A 27,584-nucleotide genomic window follows, 5' to 3' on the forward strand; every position below is an offset into this window, starting at 1 on the left:
GCATCTCCATCTTGGGGGGGCAGGTCATAATTAAAAGTGAACAATAACTATGTTCGTTTAGCTGCACCATCCCTCAGAGGAATGCCAATCACATATGTAATGAAAGGCACAGGATTGAGAAGATGTCATTCACATCTGCTGAAGACAGAGAACTATGCAAGAATTGCTGTGCAGAGAACTCAGCAAACACAAATGATTGTGACAAGCTGATCTGATGGGCGTTTTAGAAGTTTCAGCAATAGGTTTGTTACTCACTGGGGGTGAAAAACCTCCCAACAACTGTTGACTATCAGAATACTTTTCCTCCCCATTGCCAGAAGGATGAATCTATTCAGCTGGTTCAGCAACTCAATGTAGCCCCATCCTCATTGGCATTTCACTACCCTGCAAAATGAAGGACTTTCCATCTAATTTATTACAACAGGTCTCATACCAAAGGTGGACATGAAGTCTCAGAAACCAAAAAAGCAGTTTAGAAAGATTCAGTCCGCCATCTTGGTTCAACATGAAAACCTATTCCTTGAGCTCAGGAACCATCATGAACAGTTTAGTTAGGATATCTTAAGAGGTCTCCAAACAGTTAGTTTCCCAAAATAAATAATAATAATAATAATAATAATAATAATAATAATAATTTATTACTTATACCCCACCCATCTGGCCAGGCCTCCCAAACCAATCTGGGTGGTTAGTATATTGTTAAGTTATTTCCCCCACACACAACTTTTGAACCCAAGCCCTCCCAAGGCACCTCATAAAAGAGAAAATTTAGGTTAAGACATGAATATAAATTTAGCTTAATGCAGGTTTTTGTTTATTAAGCATTCATCCTGATATGCTTGCAAGGAGTTGGCATAGATGTTAGATTGTGTCCCGTCTTTATTGGGCCTTCATTCTTGTTTGTTTTCAGGGTGTTTACACATGCATCTTCCCATTAATCATCTATTTATTTCACACTTTTAGATGGATTTTCCTGTCAATAGCTGAACTGCAAAAAGCCTGTTTCCTTTTTTAAAGTGGATTTGATGTGCTCAGGCAATAGAGCATTTTAATTTATTTTAATTGCACAAATCTAAATGCCTATTGTATTCGCTTGAATCCCTCCCACAAAATTCTGAAGGTTCCTTTAATAAATATCAGAATAAATCTATAAAATTTCAGTCGGCATTTTATGAAGAGAATTTGTCAATTTTATTTTATTTTATTGCTGCATTTTGACCTTTAAACTTGCTGTTGATTTCCATTTTTATTTACTACAGCTTTGTTCAGTTAAGATTTGTTTTCTTGCTATTTCTTGGCTGTTTTTTGTATTGTGGACTGCGCTTAGTTTTTTTGATAAAGATACATTTTTTAAAAAAAAGTAAGTAAATTTAATTATCATTGAATCACAGAAGTATAGAATTGGAAGAGATGTGGAGGCCATATAGTCTAACCCCCTGCAGTGCAGGAATTGCAGCTAAAGACTGCTGGATAGGACCTGGGAGGGTGTATGGGGTGTTAGGGGAGGGGTTGTACCTCTGGTGTGGGGCACATGGTGCTCCTTCTGGGGTGATTTGTCCACCTTTGGTCCTCACCCTGCGCTCAGCTCTCACCTTGAGGCATTTCTGCAACAACCTGGGGCTCCTAGAAGGTGTCAGCAGGCGACTGCAGCCACACCCCAGGAAACAGCTTTGACTGGCTGGCTAAACCAGGTGAGGGAAGCCAATGGGTCTCAAACCCTTGTTGAGTTAAGGACTTCCCCAGCATGCAGTGACAGGCTCCAGCAGATGGAGTGGATGAGACCAATAGTGGGTCCAACGGTTAAGAAGGCGGTTTCTGCACATGCTGGAGAGGGAAGTGAGGGGCAGGTGGGGCTCGTCCACCTGGGAAGGGAGCCCATCTAGGAGAAGGCAAACTCTGATCCTAAACCTCTGTTGCCTTGCAAGATATATTCAGGAGACGAAAAGGCCATAGAGCAAATCCTACACAAATCCCTGAGATGGTTGGATGGTGACTTGTACACATCCTTCCAACAACCTGTGCAGCCAAGCTGGTACCAAATGTATGCTCTACTTTACTTTGGACCTCATCAGCAAGCCTGAGAGGGAGGGGGTTCTGTTGTCTGGGCAGACCAGGACCTTCATGCACACTGCCCAGGCACAGAGGTTTGACTTCATACTCCATTGTTTCTCGGGACAGACAGATGTCAACAACAAAGGGCCTTGGGAGACCTGGGTTCAAAACCAAACTTCACTCAGCCATGAAGCTCACTATATGTCAGTGGGAAAATTGCTATGGTTTTACTTTGGTGAATGATGTATGTGGCCTGCAGTTCTCTGTCCACTTGCAGAAGAGTAAGCTGCATTGAGCTCCCCCTTAAATGGACAGGGGGGAAAGCCACAGAGTGGTTGACTAATTATTGCAACAAGATTAAATCAAAAGGGAGGATTGGGACCTGGGCACTACCCACGTGGCCTCCTACGCATCACACCAAATCTAGGTTCCACCAGACTCCACTTATATATAGGGATACTTTGATTGAAGCGGCCCAGTGTGGTGTAGTTAGAGGGCTGAACTGGGAGAGACCAGATTCAAATCCCCACTTGGCCAGGAAGCTTGCAGGGTGACCTTGGGCCAGTCACCAACTCTCAGCCTAACTGACCCCGCAAGGCTGCTGTGAGGATAAAACCTTGTGCACTGTGTTTAGTTCTTTGGAGGAAAGATGGGTTATAAATAAATAAAAGGACTTTTGAAACAAAGGAACCTGGCTCCAAGATAACTTGCTCTGAGAGAGAAAATTTGATTCCTATGTATTTTTCATCCCAGACTTTACAGTAGGAGGAACAGTAGCTGCTATAGCCTTTGCCAACCTTGTGCCCTCCACATCCTTTCGATGACAACTTCCATCAGCCTCAGCAGAGATGGAATTAATGGGGGTTGTAGTCTGAAACATCTGGAGGGCATCAGGTTGGCAAAGGGTTTGGCAGTTAGCACAGTTGGCTAGAGCGTGGTGCTGATGATGCCAAGGTCGTGAGTTCGATCCTCTAGGATTTGAGGATGCTTAAGAAATGAAGAGTTGGCACTTTGGTTTCTGGCCTCCCTCCTCGTTACATTATGATGGTAGTAATAAAGGTTTTCTTAATTCCTGGATGAATCTAACAAAATGTGGACAATCCAGGTATGCAGAATTAGCACCCTGCAGGGCTTCAACAACATTGTCAGGTCAAAGTGGATACATTTACTGTAAATATGTTTTAAGCAGTAGCATATACAGGGAGGACGTGAGGCAACAAATGACTTTGGCGAGTGATTAAAACTGTTGGAGTGAAGCGAAGTTCAAGGGTTTCATACCCCAAAGTCTCTGGGTATTTGCATAGGCCTCCATTTGGATTCTATAAAGGCATATTTGCATGAATTGCTTTGGGGGAGGCGTGTCCTGTACTGCCAATTTAGCCCACCTAATTTGCTTACCAGCCGATTACATTATACAGCATCATCCTGAGAGCTTGGAGAATTACTACCATTCAGAGGACAAGGCTGTCAATAACTACTAGCCCAAATGGCTGTGTGTTGTTGTTGTTGTTGTTGTTGTTGTTGTTGTTGTTGCTGTTGCTGTTGTTGCTGCTGCTGCTGCTGCTGCTGCTGCTGCTGCTGCTGTTTGCCTGCCCTGACGTCCCAGGGCAAGTCACAACAACTTAAAATACCACATTTAAAACTTGATGAATATTGTATAGTGAAAGTGCCAAGCACACCTCTCTAGGAGAGAATCTCCACAATTCTGGAGGCAGCAGAACTATCAATAGAACTACAATTGTCTGATCTTCACATCCAAGGAGGTCTTTAGGGAAGGAGGTGGTCTTTGGGGCCAAAGCCATGTAAGGCTTTAAGCACAAATGTGAGCATCTTCAGTTGGGCCTTGGCAAGCAATGCAGCTGTTTTAAAATGGAGAACTAAGCGCAAGCCAGACCAGTAATCAGGCTGCTGCATTTGGAACCTGTTGAAGTTAATGTTGGATTCAGAAGGTCAGTTGCTGGGAATCACAAGTGGAGAGAGTGCTGTTGCATTCAGATCCTGCTGGGGGGGGGGCTTCCTATGATGGGCATCTGGCTGGCCACAGAGAGAAAAGGATGCTGGACTAGTTAGGCTATGGGCAGAGGTGTATCTTGCCTCAGTTGTTGAAGGCAGTGTGACTCTCTTTGCTGGGAATTTCAAGTGGGGAGAGCTGTTGTTGCACTCAGGTCCTGCATTCAGGCTTCCCGTAATGAGCATCTGGTTGGCCCCTGAGAGAACACCTAATCCAGCATCCTGTTCTCTCAGGGGTCAACCAGATGCCTATTAAGGGAAGCCCGAATGCAGGATCCAGGCGCAACAACCGCTCTCCTCACTTGCAGTTCCTAGCAACCACCATTCAGAGAGCACACTGCCTTTAACAATGGAGGCAATTTACAGCTATTGTGACTAGCATAGGAGCCAATTCCTAGGGGTCAAGAGGTCTTTGATATAAAATATTTGATGTGGGCACCACCCTAGACTTGATGGGCATTGACATTCAAATGGCGTCCGTGCACCACATCATGTGATCGATTATGCAGGGCAGGGCTTACTTGGAAATCCCCCCCCCCAATATTTTATTCAAGATGGCACCCATGGTGACTAGTATCCATCCATGGCCCTGTTCTGTCTCCAGAGCACTCCTCAGACCTTCAACAGAGTGCTAATGTTGCACAAAAAGAGCCTTGCTAGATCAGGCCCACTCTAGGGTTGCCATATTTCAAATTCCTGGCACCTGCAAAGTTGTTGCACTTTTTTTTTTTAGGAAGACCCCAAAATTGTTGAGTTTTTTGGAGGAAAGCCTCCCCCCAAAATAGTGATTTTAAGCTTCTGGAGCTGTTTCCACTGCTTTTTCCATCACGTTGCCATACATCTGGGTTTTCCCTGACATTTTGCTGATTCAGCCAAATTCCCCCCTACATCATTTTTACACCTGAAGACCAGGACATATCAGGAATTTTACTGACGTATGGCAAGCCTACCCATAGCCTGTCTAGTCCAGGAGCCCCTTTGGCCTGATCTGCTTGCATGGCTCTTCTTGCATTCTTAGGACTTCTGCACTTCTGGCAGCTATCTAGGATGGGCTATGGATTGGACAAAGGGAGGCCCACAGCCTGCCCCCAGGGTCCTTCCACAGAGCAGCAGGTAAAAAGGTTTTTCTGTACAAGAGCCCTGAGGGAAATATGAATGTTATCAGGCTGTCATTCCTCTGGAGAGGCCATGTGGGAGGAGGGGCATTGTTCAAGCACAGAATGCATGGGGGGGGGGGAGCACCCCTATGGAGTCTGCAGCTTCATTTAGGATTCACAAAGCGTCACAAGCTGGCTGAGGTTTTCTGATCGCGGCTGTTTCTTCTCCCCATCGTTAGCTTCATTGCTGGGGACTGGATAAAGGGCTGTACTTTTGGCATTAAGGAGAGGCGTTTGGGGGGAATCACTGTGATTTCATCAGCAGTGCCCTGTTGAGACAAAGCCTGCTGGAACCACGGGGGGGGGGGGGAGGAAGAATGAAATAAAATAAAACTCCCGCTCCTGAGTCATTGTTAACTTGGAGGGCTGATTCATCCCGTAACTGGGACAACCACCTCTTCTGCTGGGGAAAATAGAAAAGAAGAGAAAAAGAGATGACGTTTGGCAGCCAGTAGTCTCATGCTGGGCACCCACAGCTTCCATTGATGGCACAGAAGGAGAGACAAGCAGTCTCCAAATCTAGGAGGCATCCAACACTTTCTCAAACTGCACCTGACAGGAGCTTCATTGGGAAGCGGGCTTAATTTGGTGGGAGAAGAGGGAGCGTTGGTGTCAGGCCGGGGATACTGGATAATGCAGGTGTTCTGGCAGAAATGAAATCAGGAGCAGAATTCACTGATTTACACTTGCTGTTCTTCTTTTCATTATAAAAGCAACTACACCTTTGTATATGTGTTTCCTTTGGACAGTGACTAAGGTCACATCCACTCTGTGCATTTAAACCAATGTAATACCACTTCAAAAAGCTGTGGCTCCCCCCAAAATAATTAAGGAGCTGTCGTTTGCTTAGAGTTGTTAGGTGGCTATTCTCCCTTGTCCCCTTCCCGAGATACATTCCCATAGTGCCCTGGGGAAAGGGATTGATTGTTAAATTTATCTGGAAACTGTAGCTCTGGGAGGGTAACAGGGTCTCCTAACAACTCACCACACCCTTAGCAAACTACAGCTCCCAGAATTCTTTGGCTGTTTAAAGTGGTATCATAGGGCTTCAAAGTAACGGTATGAAGCTGGCTTTGGAGTAGGACAGTGTCTTATCTTCTAGCAAAGCCTGTTTATTTATTTATTTCAGTGACATAGCAGAAGTTCCTGGTGGAAGGGACGAACAACTGGGTTGCAGCCAGGCTCTGTACTTAGGAACCAGCCTGGAAAATGAGTCCTTGGTGGACGGGGTGGTTAGGTGTCTGGTGCAGCAACTGGGAATTCTCCTTGGCTGAGGTCAGGAAAGCAAGGGTAGCTTGCAAACAAGTTGTGCTGAAAGAGCCTTGGAGCATTTCCTAAATGGCAATGTCTTCTAAAGCAGCTTAGAATTTCAGGTAAAATAAGGGAGATACAAATCTCCAAAGGTAATTATTTTTAATTTCAGCTGATTAACTGCACTCCAAAGAGCTGGCAAGAGCCAAAGCACAGACCAGCCTAGGGAAAAGCTTAAAAAGACCTAGCCATTCTGCAGATAAATGCCTCATTTCTTTGCCCTGCCAAAAGCAAAATAATAATAAAATACATTTTTCTATCTTATTTTGATGCACAGTTCAATTTATGAACAGAGCTTGTAAGATAAAGGAGCAAAATCTGGAGCTAAGACATTTTCTAACTTCAGTGCACCCCTGCACGGATTCTGGTAATTTTTCAGAGGGTTACTGCGAGTGGTTCAGCTTTGCTTATAAACTTTCAGTGTTCTTTCCAATGTTAGTCCTGCTCAGAAGAGACCTACTATAGTTAACACAGGTGGCTAACTTGGGTTCATTCATTCCAACAGGTCTACTTCAAGTAGCACTAGCATTGCATACCATAGTGTACTTACACCCAGAAGATGTATTCTAAGGGGTGGATGTGGCCCTCAACATTTCTCCCTTTGGCCCTGGGAACTGTCTCAAGGCCATGCCCCTCCCTGCCCCCATTTGTTTTTGGTTTTTTTTCATGGCTGGAATGTACCCTTGAACACTGATCATTTCTCTTGCTTGCCTGTATATAAGAATAGAGAAGGGCATGTGAGTGTGTATATAAAGCAGCCCAGTACATAATTGTAAAAATTACACACATTGCTGTGCCCATGCCTGCCTATGGCTATGCCCACCACTGTCATGGGACTCTCAGAAAGTTGCCTATAAGGGAATGTTGCCCTTGGGCAGAGTAGGGTAAATAGTATTGTTGCATGCCACACCAATCTCCAAGCAGTGCAAGATTCCAGGTGTTCTGGGTGCTTACACAGGTTTGTGTTTCCTTCGTGAATGAGGCTCAGCAGAGACTGTAGTGCCTTTAGGATATATTGCTTATATAAAAAGGTAAAGGGACCCCTGACCATTAGGTCCAGTCGTGACCGACTCTGGGGTTGCAGCGCTCATCTCGCTTTATTGGCCGAGGGAGCCAGCATACAGCTTCCGGGTCATGTGGCCAGCATGACTAAGCCGCTTCTGGCACACCAGAGCAGCGCACAGAAACACCGTTTACCTTCCTGCCGGAGTGGTACCTATTTATCTACTTGCACTTTGACATGCTTTTGAACTGCTAGGTTGGCAGGAGCAGGGACTGAACAACGGGAGCTCACCCCGTCACGGGGATTCGAACCGCCGACCTTCTGATTGGCAAGTCCTAGGCTCTGTGGTTTAACCCACAGTGCCACCCGCGTCCCAATTGCTTATATACCCCTATATATAATCTGAGTTTATGGTGGATAACAGCCCAGAAGGTCTTGCTTTTCCCATAGGCACAAGCAGGAATCAAGCATGGCTCTCCCTCTCTGGCTTCTGCCTGCTTTTAACTTCCTGCTCTCTCACACACTCAGCTCTGGCTATTGTCTTTCTCACTGCCATCCAGGTGAGGGGAGGGAGCCCGCCCACCCACACCCAAGTGTCTTCTGGCACAGAGCAGCTTCCTTTGTCAGACTAATGACCATGCTTAAGTGGTAACAATGACCGTTGTCTGACTAATTCAACAAATGAATCCTCAGTTAGATTTTTAACCTTTGCTGGATTCAGGAACACAGGAATTACAAGAGACTCAGGCATCATGCAAGCTAACCTTCCAAATTCACAGCAATATTCTAACTGGGGACTGACTTCCTGTTATGCGGGTTGTGGGTGCAGCAAGAGGAGGAGGAAGCAAGCTAGCACCACCAGGCAACTGAACATACCATACCATGCAGCATAGGAATCTCTTTATAATCACCTACATCAGGTGTTTATGAGCCCTGGAACTGCACAGTAGAAGGAGGAGGCCAGTGCTCTGGATGTGGGCTTTCTGGGTGTGTCTGGTTGTCCCACTACAGAAAACAGGACACTGAGATAATGGGACCCTTGATGGGATCTAGAAGAGCTCTTTTCATGACAGGAAGCAAGAGCAGGTGAGATAGACCTGAGAGCAGCATGTTCAGATGTCTTTAGACAAGATGGAAACTCCTTTGGAAATATCTTTGTGCCTTTCAAACATCTTCCAGGAAGCACCCCTGGGGAATCAGGCTCTTAGGCTAGCATTGTTTTTTAAACTTTTTTTTTAGATTTTTGAGTAATGTACAGTGGGAAAACTTCACAGGAAGATCAGAGAATTATGGCACAAAAATGGTAGTTAAGAGGGGAATTCTTTTGCTGCAATTCTACACGCATGTACAAAATCCTTTCATGTAGGACTGTTTCTGGACTTCTTGCTTAACAGAAGAAGCTGGCATTGTCTTGATAAGCTTATGGACTTCACAATCTCAATTTTATTTCTACCACACCATTGAGCATACTAGGCCTTTCACTCATTAGGCTAACTCTTCCCCATTCCTGTCTCTGCCTGGGATATGTGGTGTGTGTGTGTGTGTGTGTGTGTGTGTGTGTGTGTTTCATTATTGAGTCATACATGGGATGCATCTCCGGCTTCTGCTGAAATATTTTCCCCTCTCCTGCTGCAGAAATAATTCTCATTTGCTTCACAAACAATAACCCCACACTGTGTTTCTTCACCATCAAAATGACAATGCACTGTCTACTAACTTTCATTTTTTAAAAAAACAACAACAATATTTTTATTGATTTTCCATTTTTAACAATTTTATAACATCCTAACACTTTTTATAAAATCTTTTGCTCTGCCGAGCTCTCAACTTCCCTCCACCCATCTTCTGGTTTTCTTATAAAACATTATTATCTCCACACATTTATAACATCTCAGTTCTATATATATCTTAACTTATTAACCAACCTTAATCACAAATAGAATCTTTCTTCTTTTAAACGTTATGGCTTTTATCTCAGTCCTGCTAGTGTCTCTATAAGTGTACAATGATTCTCAATGTATTGTATAAATTTACTCCACTGTCTCTGGAACGCTTGGTCGCTCTGGTTTTGAATTTTCCCGGTCAGCTTTGCCAGTTCCGCATAGTCCATCATCTTCATCTGCCATTCTTCAACCGTTGGTAACTCCTGCTGTTTTCATTTTTGGCCTGTTAAGGTTCTAGCTGCCGTTGTAGCATATATAAACAGTTTTTGATCTACTTTTGATATTTCCATTCCTATCATTCCCAGCAAGAACGCTTCTGTTTTTGGGGGGAAGGTGTACCTAAACATTTTTTTTAATTCATTGTAAATACTTTCCCAAAATACTTTAACTTTATCACAGGTCCACCACATATGATAAAAATCTCCTTCTTTAACATTACATTTCCAACAATTCTTATTTCTCATTTTTGCTAATTTAGTTGGTGTCAAGTACCATCTATACATCATTTTCATTATATTTTCTTTCAATGCCATACATGCGCTGAATTTCATTCCGACATTCCATAATTTTGACCAGTTTTCAAATTGAATATTGTGCCCAATATATTTTGCCTATTTTATCATTACTTCCTTAACCTCTTCCTCTTTTGTATACCATTCCAAAAGTAAATCATACATTTTCGATAATATTTTTGTTTTACCTTCCAACAGATCGGTTTTTAGCTTCAATCTCAGAGCCATTCTTACTTTTATCTTTTTTAAATATATCATTTATTTGATGATATTGCAACCAACCTGTTAACTTATCACTCGTTTCATCAAAGGACTTCATTTTTATTTTTATTTTTTAAATGATATTTATTAAAATTTCTGATAAAAAAAAGAACACATCAGTAAAAAAGAATTAAAAGTAAAAAGAAAAATACACAATACAGAAATACACAATACAAAATACAAAAAAAACAAAAGAAAAAACAGTTAAAAACAATACCACCTTTTCATCACCACTTTTAAATTTACTTATTTTCTAGACTCCTCATACCTCCCTCTTTTGTATTCCAGTTCAATTTGTTTGTCCAGCAATTTCTTTCCCTCTTTTTTAATCCCAATCCTTAATCTTAATATGGTATAACATTAAATTCTTATCTATTAATAGCCAGTTTTCTGTTCTTTTAACCTTTTTATGCCTAATCCTTAATCTTAGTCTATATATAACTTTAACGCCTGTGCAGCTAGAAACCACTTAATTTCAATCCATCATCACTCTAACATTATTTAATTTTGCAATGTTTCTGTAGATAATCTTTAAATTTCTTCCAATCTTCTTCCACCGACTCTTCTCCCTGGTCACGGATTCTACCAGTCATTTCCGCCAGTTCCATATAGTCCATCAGTTTCATCTGCCATTCCTCCAGTGTGGGTAGCTCTTGTGTCTTCCAATACTTTGCGATGAGTATTCTTGCTGCTGTTGTTGCGTACATAAAGAAAGTTCTATCCTTTTTTAACACCGATTGGCCGACTATGCCCAGGAGAAAGGCCTCTGGTTTCTTCAGGAAGGTATATTTAAATACCTTTTTTAATTCATTATATATCATTTCCCAGAAAGCCTTAATCTTTGGGCACGTCCACCAAAGGTGAAAAAATGTACCTTCAGTTTCTTTACATTTCCAACATTTATTATCGGGCAAATGGTAGATTTTTGCAAGCTTGACTGGGGTTATGTACCACCTGTGTATCATTTTCATAATATTCTCTCTTAAGGCATTACATGCCGTAAATTTCATACCTGTGGTCCATAACTGCTCCCAGTCAGCGAACATAATGTTGTGTCCAACGTCTTGTGCCCATTTAATCATAACAGATTTCACCGTTTCATCCTGAGTATTCCATTTCAACAGCAAGTTATACATCTTTGACAAATTCTTAGTTTTGGGTTCTAACAGTTCAGTTTCTAATTTTGATTTTTCCACCTGGAAGCCAATTTTCTTGTCCAAATTAAATGCCTCCATTATCTGAAAATAATGAAGCCAGTCTCGCACTTTGTTTTTTAGTTTTTCAAAACTTTGCAATTTCAGTCTATCTCCATCTTGTTCCAAAATTTCCCAATATTTCGGCCATTTGACCTCCATATTGAGTTTTTTCAAGGCTTTCACTTCCATTGGTGACAGCCACCTTGGAGTTTTGTTTTCTAATAAATCCTTGTATCTTATCCAAACATTAAACAGTGCTTTCCTGACAATGTGATTTTTAAATGCTTTATGTGCTTTGACCTTATCATACCACAGATATGCATGCCATCCAAATACATTGTTGAAACCTTCTAGATCCAAAATATCAGTGTTTTCAAGAAACAGCCATTCTTTCAGCCAGCAAAAAGCTGCTGATTCATAATAAAGTTTAAGGTCTGGCAGGGCAAATCCACCTCTTTCCAAAGGACTTCATTTTTAACTCATTATCCATTTCTGTTAGCAACTCCCCATATGTAGGCCAATTACCTTTTATGTTTAATCTTTTAACTGATATTGCTTCTACTGGTGATATCCAACATGGTGTTTTCCGCTCTAATAGATCTTTGTATCTTGTCCATACCTCATAAAGTGGTTTTCTTATAGTGTAGTTCAAAAAACCTCTATGAACTTTAACTTTGTCATACTGTAGATATGCATGCCACCCAAATCTGTAGCCACAACCTTCTAAATCCAATACATCTGTATTTTCTAATTTCATCCAATCCCTTAGCCAGGTCAGGCAGGACACTTCATAGTATATCTTTAAGTCTGGCAATAAGAATCCACCCCTTTCTTTTTCATCCTGTCTGCTAACTTTCAGCTGTCCACATTACCACCACCTCCCTGACAAAATGTGAGTCACTTTAGGCAAAAAAAAATGGTAGGGGGGAAAATGCCTCGTGGACAGGCATGCTCAGCTTGGACAGTCTAGAAACCTCCTTGCTTGTTTTATTTTTTTCTGCCATTCTGGTTCATGGAGTGTCACTTTGGTGCCTGTTGACCTGCCGTGTCTTTGTGTCTTGTTGCAGTCAGTGTGATCAACGCCCTCAGAACAATTGCCTTGCCATGTAACAATGGGGTGACAAAACAGCCAATTCCTGCTGCTTGCAAGAGCTCCTCTCATTTCCTAAATAGTTTATCACCTTTGCCTTTTGTGGATAAGTGTCCGCCCACCACACACACAACCCCAAACTAAAGATTCTCAAACTTCCCATATGGGAACATAGGTGCCAACTCCTAGTAGCCGTGGTGACTCTGCCCCCCCCCCCCCGGTACAATATTTGAGAGGCCAGGGACCCCAAAGTGAATAGGCATTGCCATTCAAATGGGATGTGTAGACCACACCATGTGATTGATTAGCAGGGCTTACCTGCCCCCCCCCATATTTTATTCAAGTTGGCACCCCTGTATGGGAGTGTTTGGGCTGTTTATTCAAAACAGTCCTTCAGGATTCAGTTTTCTTCCAAAGCAAGGCAGCCTGTAGGGGCCTGAGTGCTTGATTTGATTTGGGAGGAGGTCTGAGGGTGGCAAGTTTAGTAGACTGGTATTTGCTGCAATCCTGAGACATATGGGGAATTTTTGACCAGGGATCCCAACCAGCTCATCCCATAGTGGACCATATTGCAGGGTTCCTATAAGCTCTCTCTCTCTCTCTCTCTCTCTCTCTCTCTCTCTCTCTCTCAGCATAGCCTGCCAGCTTGCAACTATAACAGTGAACTGCAGGGGTGGTTGCAAACCATATCGGTCTAACATTCAACACAGGGACTTTCTGCCAGTATGGATTCCATAATCTTGTACTTAGAGGTATACTCTGACTGAACATGGAGGGTCCTTTTTTTTGAAAAAAAAGATATTTATTAAAATTTCAAAGAATACAAGAATTACACAAAAACAAAAAACAAAAATACAAGAAAATACAAAAAACAGCAAGAAGAATAAAAAAAACCCTTATTAAGGTATAACAAAGAAATGAAAAATAAAAAGAAACATACAAAATAAAAACAGTTAAAAACACATTAATTTTCCATAGCATATCTTCCTTACACTTATTTCCCCGGACCTCCTCGTACCTCCCTTTTTTGTATTCCAGTTCAGTTTGTTAGTTCAGCAAATCCTTACCATTAAGCTTTTACCCATTTATAAACCGTTTTTCATATCTCTTAAAGCATTACAGCTGGAAACCACTTAGTTTCTATCCAACATCCTTCTAAGATTCATTAATTTTACAATATTTCTGTAAATAGTCTTTAAATTTCTTCCAGTCTTCTTTCACCGACTCTTCTCCCTGGTCTCGGATTCTGCCAGTCATTTCTGCCAATTCCATGTAGTCAATCACCTTCATCTGCCAGGTCCTTTTAGCTATCATGGCATATTGGAGGAGTTTGTGTGCGTGGAATGAAAGAAAGGTATTATGGGCATGGCATGGCGGGTACGAGGGAGGGACTTGTAGACCCCCCACTTTCTCAGGGCACAGGAGAGCTGACTTAGACCACTGGTGCATCTGCCTCAGTATTGGCAACACTGACCTGCCTGCAGCCTGGCTGCACTTTTAAATGTTCAAAAATCAAGAATACTTAAATAAGGTTTTGCAAAGAAGGGAAGACCCAAGTTAGAGCAGCAACTCCCATCTCTGATGCTATCTTTTGTGATTCACTCTCAGCCGCAACCTCAGTAACACCTACACACCAGGGATACATCACAACATTTTGTTGCAGGGGCCCTGCTTGCTCTGAACTAATTGCCAGAGTTCTGCCACATATTAAACCCAAAATGAATTGAAAAGTCATTAGGCTGGATATTAGTGAAAGGAAGGGGAGGCTTACGGTCCAGGGAGGATGAAACAGAAGCTAAGAATTCACAGCTAGCAGAGGCAATGTATGCATAATTCATGCTTTTATTACAAGAGACGTTAATATTTGTTCCTTTAATTTACTGAGTTCAGCCTGTTCTACTGAGTTAAGTACAGGGCATTGTACTGAAGGTCAAGTGAGATGCTGGCATTTGATACCCTGGCATTAAAACTTCTCTTCCACTATTGTACCGAGGGTGGTTTTTTTGGAGCATATTGACCTGTGAGAAGTACCAATTAAAGTCTGGGAAGTTAGCTTCCCCATGGCCGTACCCTGATATCTGTCTCTTGCAATGACAAAGGGGGCTTCAAGGCTGACATGATAGCAAAGATTGAAAGTCCTGAGTTTAGGGAGTGGGTTGGGAAGTCTGATCCAGGCAGTGCTCAGCCTATCTTCCTATATGCATAAAAAGGTGTCATCATGCTCTGCAGTTTGTGTGGCCCCCAATAGACAGCCATGCCAACTATAGCATGAGCAATAGCCAAATGGCCCAAGCAAATTGTTTAATGAAGGGAAGGGGAAGCACTGTGAAGCACCTTCCCCTTTCCATTAAGCACACCTGCAGCGAAGTTTAATGCAAGGGGGAGGCCCTTCCCACAGCTGTTTAGCAAACTGCTCTTAGAAGTGCTTCACCCTCTTTCAAAATGGGGTGGTTGGGGTGATAGACAAGGGGGTTGAGGAAGGAGAGGAGTTTTGCGAGACAGGTAAGTGAGTGAGTGACTGGGTGCAATGGACTGGTTGGATGCAGAGGAATTGTGAGAGGCACCAGTTGAGAAACCCCCAAGGGAAGAAGGCTCAGAACCAAGGGATTTGTAGTGGGGTGTTGGTAAGTGGTCAACAGGAGAAGAGGGAGAAGACTGGGAGGAGGAGGTGTTAGAAGCCAAAGAGGTAACAGGGTTTGGTGAGCAGGGAGAGTCTGTGGCAGAGTGAAGTCCAGAATCAGGGGCAGAAGCTGAAGCAGGAGAGCAGGAGGTCCAAAGGCAGGGATGAGTCAGGCTGGTACAGAGTCATGGGTATCTCCCCCTCCTGCTGCAAAAAGATCCCCTCCCCACTTGTCTCCCAAAACCAGAAGAGGCATGAAAAGGGCAGAGGAGAGGTTGGCGGCATGCAGGCTTGATCTCTGATTGCTTGAAAAAGGCGCTGGAGAGGAGAGGACTTAGACAGCTGTGAGATGGAAGGGACCTTTAGCAACTGCTTCATGGGGACAAGACCTCTTGGTGATGATTGCTGTGCTCATTAGACGCAACCCTCCTGTGCTGATTGTGGTTTTGCTAATAAAGAGTTAACTCCAACTTACAAGGTGTGATTTACTGCTGGCTTCCTCTTGTGAGTGGGTGGGGAGTGAGGGATAAAGGGAGGGTGTTTGGTTAGGTGTGGGAGAAGGGCAAAGGGATAAACATGATTGATGAGCAGCGCAAGCAGGGGTGATGGCCCCTAGTACAAAAAATATTGTTATGAGTTGTGAGTTGCAAGCAGAGTTGCATTTGGGATAGCAGTTGTGGGATAATGTGAGCTAGAGAAAATAGTTGCTGTCTGTAAAACACAGCAAGCTGAAGGGAGGCCGAGCCGAGGCTAGTGTGGTTTTGCATACATTGGCTGCTGTGTCTATGTGAGAAGCAAGACCCTCTTGGGGTGTGAATGTTGTGAACTCTGCCATCATAGGCTCTGGTTGTTTATACATGTATCGGTAAATCATATATAATAAAGACACAATCTCTGCTGTGCCTCATTTCCAAAGGAAACATGAACCCCTTATAGGTGCATGGACCCTTGGAATCTCACACTACTCAGAGATTGGTGTGGCAGATAGCAATGTACAATTTTGTTCAGTGTGGTGTAGTGGTGAGTGTCCGACTAGGACCTGGGAAACCAGGGTTTGAATCCCCACACAGTCATGAAGCTCACTAGGTGACCTCTCTGCCTAACCTACCTCACGGGGTTGTTGTGGGGATTAAATGAGAAGCGGGAGAACCACATGCACTACCTTGAGCTCCTTGGAGGGAAAAAATGCTGGAATATAAACACAATGAATGAATAAATAATAAATAATATACCACAAGGTGAAGAATTGCTGTTCAGAAAGATGAATTTCATAAGGTTCGAATGTAGATTGTGCACTATGCATGTGAACTTAGTCGACACGTGCGGAATATATGCATTTTCTATATTTCTTAAAATGCACTCTTTGTGAATTTTCTTAGTGCAGAATAGGTGATGGGAAGTGCTTTGTTGTTGTTTTTACAAAGAAAAAAACCCCTCAGCAATCACCACCTTGAGTCTTAATTCTCGTTCCATCTTTCACATGGACTGCAAGCAATACAGAAGGCAACAGGAACAAACTGTGTGGGAGATCACGAACATTCAGCATCCTGGTACCTGGTATGTGAAGAGAGCGAGCTGTCACCCACATAAAATGCTCTGAAAGCTATTTGGCGTGCTGGATTTTGAACAGGGGAAACACTGCTGTGTGGGTTTCTCTCTCTCCCCCTCCCCCCCGTTAATGGGAAATGTTTCCATTCCTGTTTTGTCTTCAAAAAGCTCTTTCATTTATCTGCTCCCCCTCCCGTCTTTTTACTCTCTTTCTCCAGTAAACGTGGCTGTTTCACTTTCACAGCCCTCACAAGAATATATCTGGCAGGTCTGAACAGCAGCTCTGTAATTGAGCCTTAATAAACCCTCATCAATGTATTTCAGTTCCCTTGGAGTTTTTACTACTTCAATAGACCCCCTTCTGCTCTGACGGCATTGTCCTGCAACTTTCAGCTGGAGCTAATAATGACTTCTCTACCTGGCTTCCTCCTTCTTAGTAAGTGTCTGGCTGTGCCAGGTTTGGGAAGAATTATTATTCTTTCCTTCCACTGCATACCTGGAAATAGGGGGGTGGGGTTAATTGTTTATAGTTGCTGCTCAGATGCTGCCATTGATTAGGGCTCTGGCTTTCTGCAGCCAGGCCACCCCTCTGGCTGTAATTATGTGTTTGCTTCTGACTGCGGACAAGTGAAACGACATAGAGAAGGTGATGGATTGGGAGAGAACTGAATGGGCATCTTTTGTGTAGCATTGTGGGCTACCTGGGCCAGTTACACATACACAGGTTGCAGCAAGTGCTTTGAAAGCAACTTCCTTGCCCATCTCTGGAAGGGCTGAGCTCTTTTTTAAACACAGCACTACAGCTGAACTCTTCCTTTTGAACACAGCGATGGCCAAAAGCAGGATGAATTAAACCATGGCTAAAATTGTGTCACCTGTGTCTGCAACTAAAGTCTCTCTGGCTACAATGTCCACAGCTGGAGGCAGTAATGCTTCTGAATACCAGTTGCTGGAAACCACAGGAAAGGAGAACGCTCTAGTGCTCTGGTCCTGTCTGGGGCCTTTCCTGAGGCATCTGGTTGGCCACTCTGAAAACATGCTGCTGGGCTAGATGAGCCATATGACAGATGAAGATTCCCCCCCCCCCCATACCCTCTTTCACCATACCATGTATAATTTATATAGCATATAATCCAATCATGTGTCCCTCTGACCCATCTTTAGAGGGGGGAAACCTTTTAGTTTAGGGGGGTAATGGTTGTTGTGTCTTTTAAGGAAATAACATGCAATACACCCAAAGTCTAGTTTTTCTTTCTTTTCTTGGTTTGCTTATTTTGCATGACTTCCAACACAGCTCTCTCAAATTAGACTTACAGTTGAAGTATATTAGCCAAAATTCAGTCCCCAGGACAGCATGTGTCTGGACCCCCTGCTTTTATTTATAGTTCTGCTGCTTCATGCCAAGATGTGTTTAATGGCCCTGAACAGTTCCATTTAGGGCAGTGGCCTATTTTTGGCCTTCCTTTTCAAAATTGGCTTGGGAGATCTGCCTGCCATAGGTAGAATTCCAGAGGAGTGGCAGGCATGTTCAGTCTGCTGCTGTAGAAACAGCAGAAGGTCTTGGAAGACCAGTAGGTTCATTTTGGTGGAAGGTTTCCTGGGCCAGATAGAGCTCTTGACATGAGTAAAACCAGAGAGGTCCTCTTCAAATTACGCATGGCTCCTCGGCTAACCTGCAGAAGTTGTGTGCTGAACATAGCTCCTCAGCCAAGGATGGAGACCCATCAGAAGCATGATAGACCTTTTGATCACTGCCTTCCTAGGACTGCAAAAAGGAGGAGGTGGGATCGTTGAGTATCAGCTGGGAGATGTGGCTTGCGGGCTGCATCCGGCTTGGTAGGATGGAATGCTCATGTGTGATCCAGCCCTGGCTCTGCTCTGATTGCTGCAAAAATGAGGGTGCCTCTGTCTTTCCTTTGCAGAATGCTGACCTTGAGTATGAGTTGGATGTTCTTTCAAAGATCCCGTTGCCTCTTGCCCATTGGTCCTCTCAAGCCACGGAGTCCTGCCTTCACGGTATCCCGGAAGAACTCCGCTGTGGCTTCTACAAGCTTTCATCCACTATGGAAGGCCAAGTACCTTGGAGGCCCTGGTGCCATGAGATCCAGTTATTGCCTTGGACCTTATTTCCAATGAAAAAGGGATTAACACTGAGGGGCTCTTAAGGAGAGGGGGCAATTACTGGCATGAATGATGAGTGCCACTAATGGGGCTGGGGTTCTTGTTGGCCTTACAACAGTGTCAGTCCCACTAGACTTTAGCCCACACAGTGGCCTGATGTCCGGGCCACTGAGCCACAATTTGACTCTGAATCAGACTTCACCAACGTCCGATCCTCTGAATGTCTCTGAGGGGGCAGCAGCCCCTCGGAAGTCCATCGGGGACAAGAACTGGCCTGCCCTCCTCATCCTGATCATTATCCTACTGACTATTGGAGGGAACATTCTGGTCATCATGGCAGTCTCCTTGGAGAAGAAGCTCCAAAATGCCACCAACTACTTCCTGATGTCCTTGGCAGTGGCGGACATGTTGGTGGGCATCCTTGTCATGCCAGTTTCCCTCATCACCATTCTTTACGGTAAGTCACTGCCTTTGTTCAAGTTGAAGCCAGATGGAGTGGGAGGACATAGCCCTTAACTGGACAGCAGGTGGGTTTTTAAAGCCTTTTCTGACTCCTCTGATTTCTGCAGGTAAAGACCTGCTCTGTGCAGGCAGCGATGGTTATTCCTCCTTCACAGAAGCCCTGACGAAGTTCTTAACTGAAGCACATTGAGCCTAATAAATTAGAGCAGGAGTAGCCAATTTGGGTGTGTGAGGTGTTAGGGGAGGGGTAGTGCCTTTGCTGGGGGACACATTGTGCTCCTTCTGGGCTAGTTTGTCCACCTTTTGTCCCACCCTGCTCTCACCTGGGGCTCCCAGAAGCTATGAGCATGTGACAGCAGCTACACCCCAGGAAGGGCTTTGACTGCTGGCTAAACCAGTTGAGGGGAGCCAATGGGTCTCAAACCCTCTGTGAGTTAAGGAATTCCCTTGCATGCCAAGACAGGCTCTGGAAGATTGAGTGGATGAGACCACTAATGGGTCCAACAATCAAGAAAGCGGTTTCTGCATGTACTGTAGAGGGAAGTGAGGGGCAGATGGGGCTCATCAACCTGGAAAGGTACCTCATCTAGGAGAAGGAGAACTCTGATCCTAAATTTCCACTGGCTTGTGGGATATCTTCAGGAGATTAAAGGGCTCAGGAGTAAACCCTACACAAATCCAGAGTGGAGTCCATAAGATGGTTGGATGGCACCTTGTACGCCTCCTTCTGGGAACTCCTGCAGCCAAGCTGGTGCCAAATGTATTGCTCTGCTTTTCTTTGGACCACCTCAGCGAGAGCGAGAGAGGGGTCTTGTCGTCTGGGCAGCCCAGGATCTTCACACACACTGTCCAGGCTTGCACCCTGGGGAGGTAACTTTGGTGCTGCTGACACAATAGTTTGACTTCACCCCTGGAGGTGCACTCACAGTGGCCAACCAGAAGCCCATGAGCATGACTTGAGTGCAACAGCACTCTCCCCTCTTGTGATTCTAAGTATAATGCCTCTGGCAGCTGGGTAAAATGGCCATCAGGGCTAGAGTCTGAAGTGCACTCTGCCACCCCAGGACTTTCCTCTGCATGCCCCTTTCCTCTGCATGTGTCAACTCAGCCCACACCTCTTGGGTAGCATCCTGGCCCAATACCTCTGAGGCTGACTATTGGCTGGCGACTATTGGGGCTAGGAGGGTAGAAGACAATGAGACCAACTGCAAGTGAAGCCAGAGCAAAATGACAGGCAAGAGCCACCCACTGACCAGCTGTAAGTAAGGAGGCAGATGGGGCAGGCTAAGATGGGTGGGGCAGTACCCCCTTTGCCTTAAAGGAGCAGCTTCCAATAGGAGGGCCTTGACATTTTGCTATGAACCAAATGGAAAGTGCACAAGGAAACAGGGTGGGGAGGAGAGTGGTTTGAATGTCCCTAGAGACATAGAATGTCTTGAGAGGTGGAATATATATATATATTTAACTGAGTTATGTCAGGATTTGTGGGTAGGGGGAGTATTTCTGCTATAAATCACACTTTGCTTTCTTTAGCATTTCTGCTGATTGGTGCTGCCCTCTAGCATTCCTCAGAATTACAGCAGACTGTTGATGTCACTGCTGTGGTCTTAGAATCCTGGAAGGTGTGCTGTCCCTCAGGGGGGCCGGCAATAGCTTCCTGGCAGAATACACTGCTTTATGTGTGTCTGGCCCCTGATTCAATTCCCACCCAGCACTCCCAGCATAAAGGCTCTTCAACAGCAGAACCATAGAAAGTTCCTCGCCTTTTCTGGGCACAGCTCTACAGGTTCTCAAGTAGAGTGGACATTGCTGGAGGAGATGGGCCAAGGGTTTGGTTAAATATAAGGAAGCTTTGTATCTGTGTGTTGATGCCTTCGGGTAGTTCAGTTGGCCCTGGTCACAGGGTTGGCATCAAGATAGGCATGGAAATACAACAGGAAATGGAATGTGAATATACAGAACTGGACATGAACTAAAGGATCTATAATAAGAAAATAATTATGGAATATTATCCCAGTATGTGATCACAGTGGAGAGATTTTAAAATGGACATGGAGGGAAGAATTTACTATCATTCAGTGTGGAGTTACAGTGGTGGGAATTAATGGAGGTAAAGTTAATATTAAAGGGGAAATATGGTTGACATTTACCAATAATAACAACAATTTGGGAACCCGTCTTGGACTTTTAATGGGAAAAAGAAATGAATGATTCTAAAACACCTTGACTTAAAAGAAATATTGCTTAATAGAAAGTGGAGAAGATGGGTGTTAGCATGGACTGAATGTCTTACATAATCCTTTTTTGTTTAATATAACTAGCAAATGGAAAATTGGAAGGACTTTTTGGTAGCTTTCTCTAATGTTTCTTTTGTCTTTTTATTTTCTTTCTTTCTCTTCTCTTCTCTCATTGTCCCTTTCATTCTTTTTTGTTTGTTTGTTTGTTTTCTTTCTCTGAAGTCCATGTCTGTGGGCTTTATTAAGGTCCAGAGTATATATTCATGGGGATGGTAAAAGGTTGATGAAGGACCCTGGGTAAGAGATATGGAAATGTCGGTCTCCAAGTGAGAGCTGGGAGGAGTTACTATCTTCTGTAGGTGGGGAGGGCTAAGAATTATTTTTAAGAGAGGACTCTGTATCCTACTTGCATTTTTTGTAGCAACTATTTTATTGTATTATGAAGACTTCAATTAAAAAACCCTCATCATTCACAAAGGATGATGAGGGTTCTATTCAAGCTAGGCATCCCTGAGCACTTGCCAAAGCCCACAGTGTCGTCCAAGGAGACCACCGTCAACCCCCCCAAGCCTCCTTGCTGTGCCATCACTGCCTGTTCACGTGCCCTCTTCTAAGCAAGCAAGCAGGAACATGGGTGAGGAGAGAGCAGCAGCCTTCACTTATTTTGCACTCTCCTTCTGCCCAATTCTGCAGATTCATCTCAGGAAACAGGCCATGGGGTGCCAGCAGGGAGGAGATGGGCTCACTGAGGAGGACCTCCTACTGAGGGCATTGTGTTTAGGAGCTCTCTACAACCTAGGGTCAACCTAGGATCAACCTAGAGGTTCCTAGGGAAGGCAGGCAATATTGAGTCAGAGAGAGCATGCAACTTGGACAGCTCCCAGAGAAAGTGCCCAGGACCTTGGACAGCTCCAAGGAGCCCTGCTCAGGCTATTGTAGCCAACCAAAGCCTTGGGTAGGCTGGATGGAAGAGTTGGCTGGCCCTGGCCTTGATTTATTGCTTTTGCCTTCTTTACTAAGATTGACACATCTTCTGAGCCAGAGCATGGTGGTAGGGCTGTGTTCTCCAGGGTTTGAGTACAATTATGGTGGTCATCTCTCTGAGGAAATAGCTGAACCTCATCTGAATCTCCCTGCTGTGCAGTGCAAAGTTCCTGGACCATGGGTCACAACACCAGTGCAGTCCAGTTAATGAGCCTGTTCTGCTCTGGCCATGAACTCTCGCACTCCAGGACTCATCATGAAATTCTTTCCCTCCTTAGCTAACCTCATTTGGCAGGGTGCCACATGGAGCGATCTCACTCTTATCTGCACATTGCCAAGCTCTTGGTGGAATGCAGCCTCCCAACCCCTTTTGGCCAGCATCCAAAGCACCACACAAACTTGGTTCCCACTCACCCTGCAGAACACTGAGCATGCATTTCTATAAGCACTACACCCCACCCAACACACCCACCAATGCACCCTGGTGCTGTGCTTTGAAATGTGGGGAGGTGGTGATGTTTAAAAAGTCAGCTTTTGACATGGTCTGGACATTTACTGTTCCAATGAAATAAGTCCTCCACCCCCCACCCCAAAAACCCCAGGCTACCGCTTTGCAAGGGGTGGGAGATGTACTTGCCTACTGTGGCTCTTAGGATCCCAGCAGCTGCTGGAACAACCCACGCTTCTCCCTAGGGAGAGCACAGCAGGCTTAAGGAGCCTGGATACTGCTTTATGATCCCTATTGTTCCTAAGAATGCCACCCCAAGAAGGAAGACCAACGCTCCTGCCCACATGAGGACTATAAAACCCACAGCTCCAAAGCATGAACCACATACAGAAAATTACACAGATGTGCCCCCCCAATCTTTATCCAGGGCAAAACTATAAAGGTAAAGGTAAAGGTACCCCTGCCCGTATGGGCCAGTCATGTCCAACTCTAGGGTTGTGCGCCCATCTCACTTAAGAGGCCGGGGGCCAGCGCTGTCCGGAGACACTTCCAGGTCACGTGGCCAGCGTGACGAAGCTGCTCTGGCGAACCAGCTCCAGCACAGCACACGGAAACGCCGTTTACCTTCCTGCTATAAAGCGGTACCTATTTATCTACTTGCACTTAAGCGTGCTTTCGAACTGCTAGGTGGGCAGGAGCTGGGACCGAACGACGGGAGCTCACCCCACCATGGGGATTTGAACCGCTGACCATGCGATCAGCAAGTCCTAGGCACTGAGGTTTTACCCACAGCGCCACCCACGTCCCGGCGCAAAACTATAATTCACCCTTAAAAGAAAAAATAACTTTTGGAACCTTTGGAATGTCCCAAGTTGTTAACGGCTGCATATGCAGATATCTGAGCACAGGTATTAACAGGGCCTTCCTCCTGTCAGTTATCGTGCTGCAGCTTTCTGCACTAACTGCAGCTATGAGGGAAGCCCCACATAGAGGGTACTGCAGTAATCCAGTCTTGAAGGAACCAGCACAGGAACTATGGTGGATAAACTTTCCCAGTCCAGTATGGTGGCCAGGGACAAACCCATTAGAAGTGGAGACCTGTAAAACAACAGCAGCAGTAATAAATCCTAAGCAAGCCCTTTGATACCTGTAAATCAGTCTCTCTCTGAACCAAAATGCATTTGGTCCAACATCTGCTCTAAAGGAAATTGCCACCCGACCTCCCACTTTGAATAGCAGCCTCTTAATTCCGACGGAAGCATTAAGAGGCCCCTTAATGCCCATTGTGCCTTGAAGTATTCATGCACCTGGGCTTGTGTGGCTGGCTGCTGGCGCGTCTCCGTTTGTGTGGAAGAATGAACATTGGAAATTGCGTCTCTGAATTGCTTCTCTAGCTAAAAGGGTCTCAAGTCACAGGTGATTAAAAAGGCTTTTCTCTGCTTTGAAGCCCTGGAGAACGATTATGAACCTGGATAAATACTGGGGTGCAAAAGACTCGTGAGTGTGGCTCTTTCAAGTCTCTCTATCTGGCCCCTAGATCTCTCTGCAGGCTGCATACACTCTGTCCAGCCTTGCACCTTCCTTGAGTGGTTTTGCCTGACTGGGATGTGTCTTAGAGCTTTGATCATGCCTCTTGCTCCCCTGGGCAGAGGATAGAAAGATGTCTGTGCAGAAGCTAGCCTATTGTAGAAGTGTAAAATTTGCATTCATTCATCCAGCCACTTTGGCCTCTGGCCCTGCTCACCACTGGCCTGCAGCCTCTGATGGTTGCTGAGAAGGGAACATGGCCATCAGGGTGAAAAAGTTTCCCCAGGTTCCAGAGACTGAACTTGGGACCTTCTGCTTGCAAAATGGATGCTCTGCCACAGAGCTTTAGCAGTCAGGGTGAACCCTTGTCCAACAGTTGCACATTACAAGGATTTTGGCCCCTGAAACTTTTCCTAGGAAGCAGCTTGTCTTTCAGAGATGAATCTCACCTTTCAAAAGCTGCTTTTCATTTTATCAAATGCCCCCCTGCACACATATTTTCTTCACCGTTTCCCCACATGTCCTCACCACCACCACCCCCGCCTCCGGCACTTTTCTCTCTCTATCAAATCAGTATATAAAAACCAGAAGACATCATTTCACATAGAAACCCCTCACACCCTGTGAGCAGGCTTTTGAAGGTGAAGGCCATGGTATTTCTGTTGGGAACAGCTGGAGGAAATGTTCAGAGCTGAAACAAAATGAAAGACTCCTGCTGGAATCTTTGGGTCATGCTGCTAGGCTTTGAAACAGGAGGGTGCTGAAGGGAATGGGGTAGGGATTGCAGTGGCCTCATTTCTCCAAACTGCCCCCTTCTCCTCCTCCTCCTCCAGCACAAGCCCTCAAGCAGCAATGCTGCAGCTGATGAAGGAGAATGACCATAGCATTTCAGCTCTCTGTGTTGTGACATTTTAAATGCTGCCATGTTGTGTATGGGGTGTTAGGAGAGGGGTAGTTCCTCTGGTGGGGGACACATCATGCTCTTTCTGGGGGAGTTTGTCACCTTTGGTCCCCCCCCCAGAAGGGGGGGTCCCAGAAGGTGTCAACATGAGACAGCGGCCACACCCTGGAAAATGGCTTTTAGTGGCTGGGTAAACCAGGTATGGGGAGCTGATGGGTCTCAGACCCTGGTGAGCTAGGAACTTCCCCTGCATGCAAGACAGGCTCCAGCAGATTGAGTGGATGATACCTATAGTGGGCCCAATAGTTAAGAAAGCAGTTTCTGCATGTGCTGTAGAGGGAAGTGAGAGGCAGATGGGGCTCGTCCACCTGGGAAGAAGGAAAACTCTGGTCCTAAACATCCACTGCCTTGTGGGATATCTTTGGGAGAAGAAAAGGCTAAGAGACTCCAGCCTGAAACCCTGGGGCCCACTACCAGTCAGTGTAGATGACACTGTGCTGGAGCCTGGATGAACTGACAGCTGTGTATGCACCATTCACAGTTGCCCATGACCCTGAACCTCTGAACCTCAGATCTTCAGAATCCAGAAGAGGCATCCTGCTGAACCAGTCAAACCAGTTCCTTTGGTCTTAGCCATTCAGCTAAGTACCCACCATCAGCGTCTTAAAGACGTTGTTCTTCTGCCATAGGGACAAATGAGTGGGCCTTTTCACACCTCACCTGGCTGGATGCCACATTGTCCTAAGATGGAGAGCCATAGGCCAAAGGGGTCTGTGTGCATGTAGGTTTTGGCTATTGGGATCTGGATACATAGAGGCTTGTCATTCTCTGTGCTGGACCCAAAAAGCTATGACCTGGGGATATCCCTGGGAACCTGATGAGGGAGACAAGATCTGTTCTATGTCAGTTCTATGAGACACTCCATCCTAAGCTTAGCTTGTAGATAGGTATAAATAAAATAATATGCCCTAAAGACACCACAGTCTCCATTAATCTTCATTCCTGGGAAATCATCAAATCCTTGGTAAGTGCCTGGTACCTCTGAAATCTCTGAAATCTCTCTCACCACTTGGGAGATTGGTGTGTGTGTGTGTGTGTGTGTGTGTGTGTGTGTGTATCCCTCTCAAAGTGCCTTCTATACAATATATAAGTGCAAATAAATCTACAAAACTCACATCAAATAAAAGTAAACATCTTACAAAATCATCATACTGCACCCAAAAAAATGTAAAGCCAAATAACTGGCTGGAATAATAAAAGAGTAAATTGAACCAGCAAAGATCGTTCAATAAAACTACCTATGATTTGAAAAACATTACAGGCAGTTAAAACCTTATAGGACTGCAGCATCTTTTACAAGAAAGCCATCTGAAAGAGAATAGGAAAAAGAATATTAAAAACAGCCTCTTCCTTTCAACTCCATGTTTTAGCTTTTGTTAAGATTAAATTCTTCCAGTGTCTGTCAGGGTCCAAGCCAGCCTCCAGTTTGGTATCCTTCAGATGTTTCTGGTCCCCACATCATCCCTGACCATTTCCTCTGCTGGCTCTTGCCAAATGGGACTTGTAGTCAGGAACCTCTGGAGGGCAGCATGTTGAGGAAGGCTCACTGACACCGACTGGCAGTGACTTCCAGAGCCATGCCTTTTCCAGCTATATCTGGGAAAACCAGGGATTGAGCGTGGAACCTTCTGCATGCAAAGCAGGTGCTCTACCACTAGGGAATGAGGTAAAAGTTCAGTTCAATTCACATTTAAAGACTAACTTTGAAAATTTGCATTTTCCAAATGCAAAGCAAAACACAACTATCCTTTGAAAGCCACACTTCTCTGAATTTTGCATTGAGTTCTCCAGTCAAACAATGTGTACAAAAATGCATATACAAGAACAAAGTGGGCATATAAATACATGTGTTAGTAAAAATAGCATGCAAGGATGCATTATAACTAGGGGAAATTGCTTTGGAAAAATGTGTTTACAGTGGTACCTCGGTTTAAGAACTTAATTCATTCTGGAGGTCCGTTCTTAACCTGAAACTGTTCTTAACCTGAGGTACCACTTTAGCTAATGGGGCCTGCCATGCCACCGCTGCGTGATTTCCGTTCTCATCCTGAAGCAAACTTCTTAACCTGAGGTACTATTTCTGGGTTAACGGAGTCTGTAACCTGAAGCGTCTGTAACCTGAAGTGTCTGTAACCTGAGGT

General features: G+C 44.7%; 1 protein-coding gene across 13 annotated transcripts in view; it reads left to right on the forward strand.

Moving 5' to 3' along the window:
• Positions 1 to 27,584, forward strand: part of LOC308468284 (5-hydroxytryptamine receptor 2A-like) — a 257,733-nt gene that overhangs the window by 202,283 nt on the left and 27,866 nt on the right. For 2 of the 13 annotated variants that reach the window (XM_080990385.1, XM_080990389.1), the window contains 2 exons: positions 16,648 to 17,139; positions 18,626 to 19,281. In XM_080990385.1, the coding sequence (XP_080846511.1) occupies positions 18,894 to 19,281 (388 nt within the window). In that variant the 5' untranslated portion in view covers positions 16,648 to 17,139; positions 18,626 to 18,893. Of the gene's footprint in view, positions 1 to 16,534; positions 17,140 to 18,625; positions 19,282 to 27,584 lie in introns of all 13 variants that reach the window. The other 11 variants (XM_080990381.1, XM_080990383.1, XM_080990392.1 and 8 more) reach the window with 8 other exon arrangements.

This window comes from Podarcis pityusensis (genome assembly GCF_964106645.2).
Source record: "Podarcis pityusensis genome assembly, chromosome: Z".
Classification (NCBI taxonomy): domain Eukaryota; kingdom Metazoa; phylum Chordata; class Lepidosauria; order Squamata; family Lacertidae; genus Podarcis; species Podarcis pityusensis.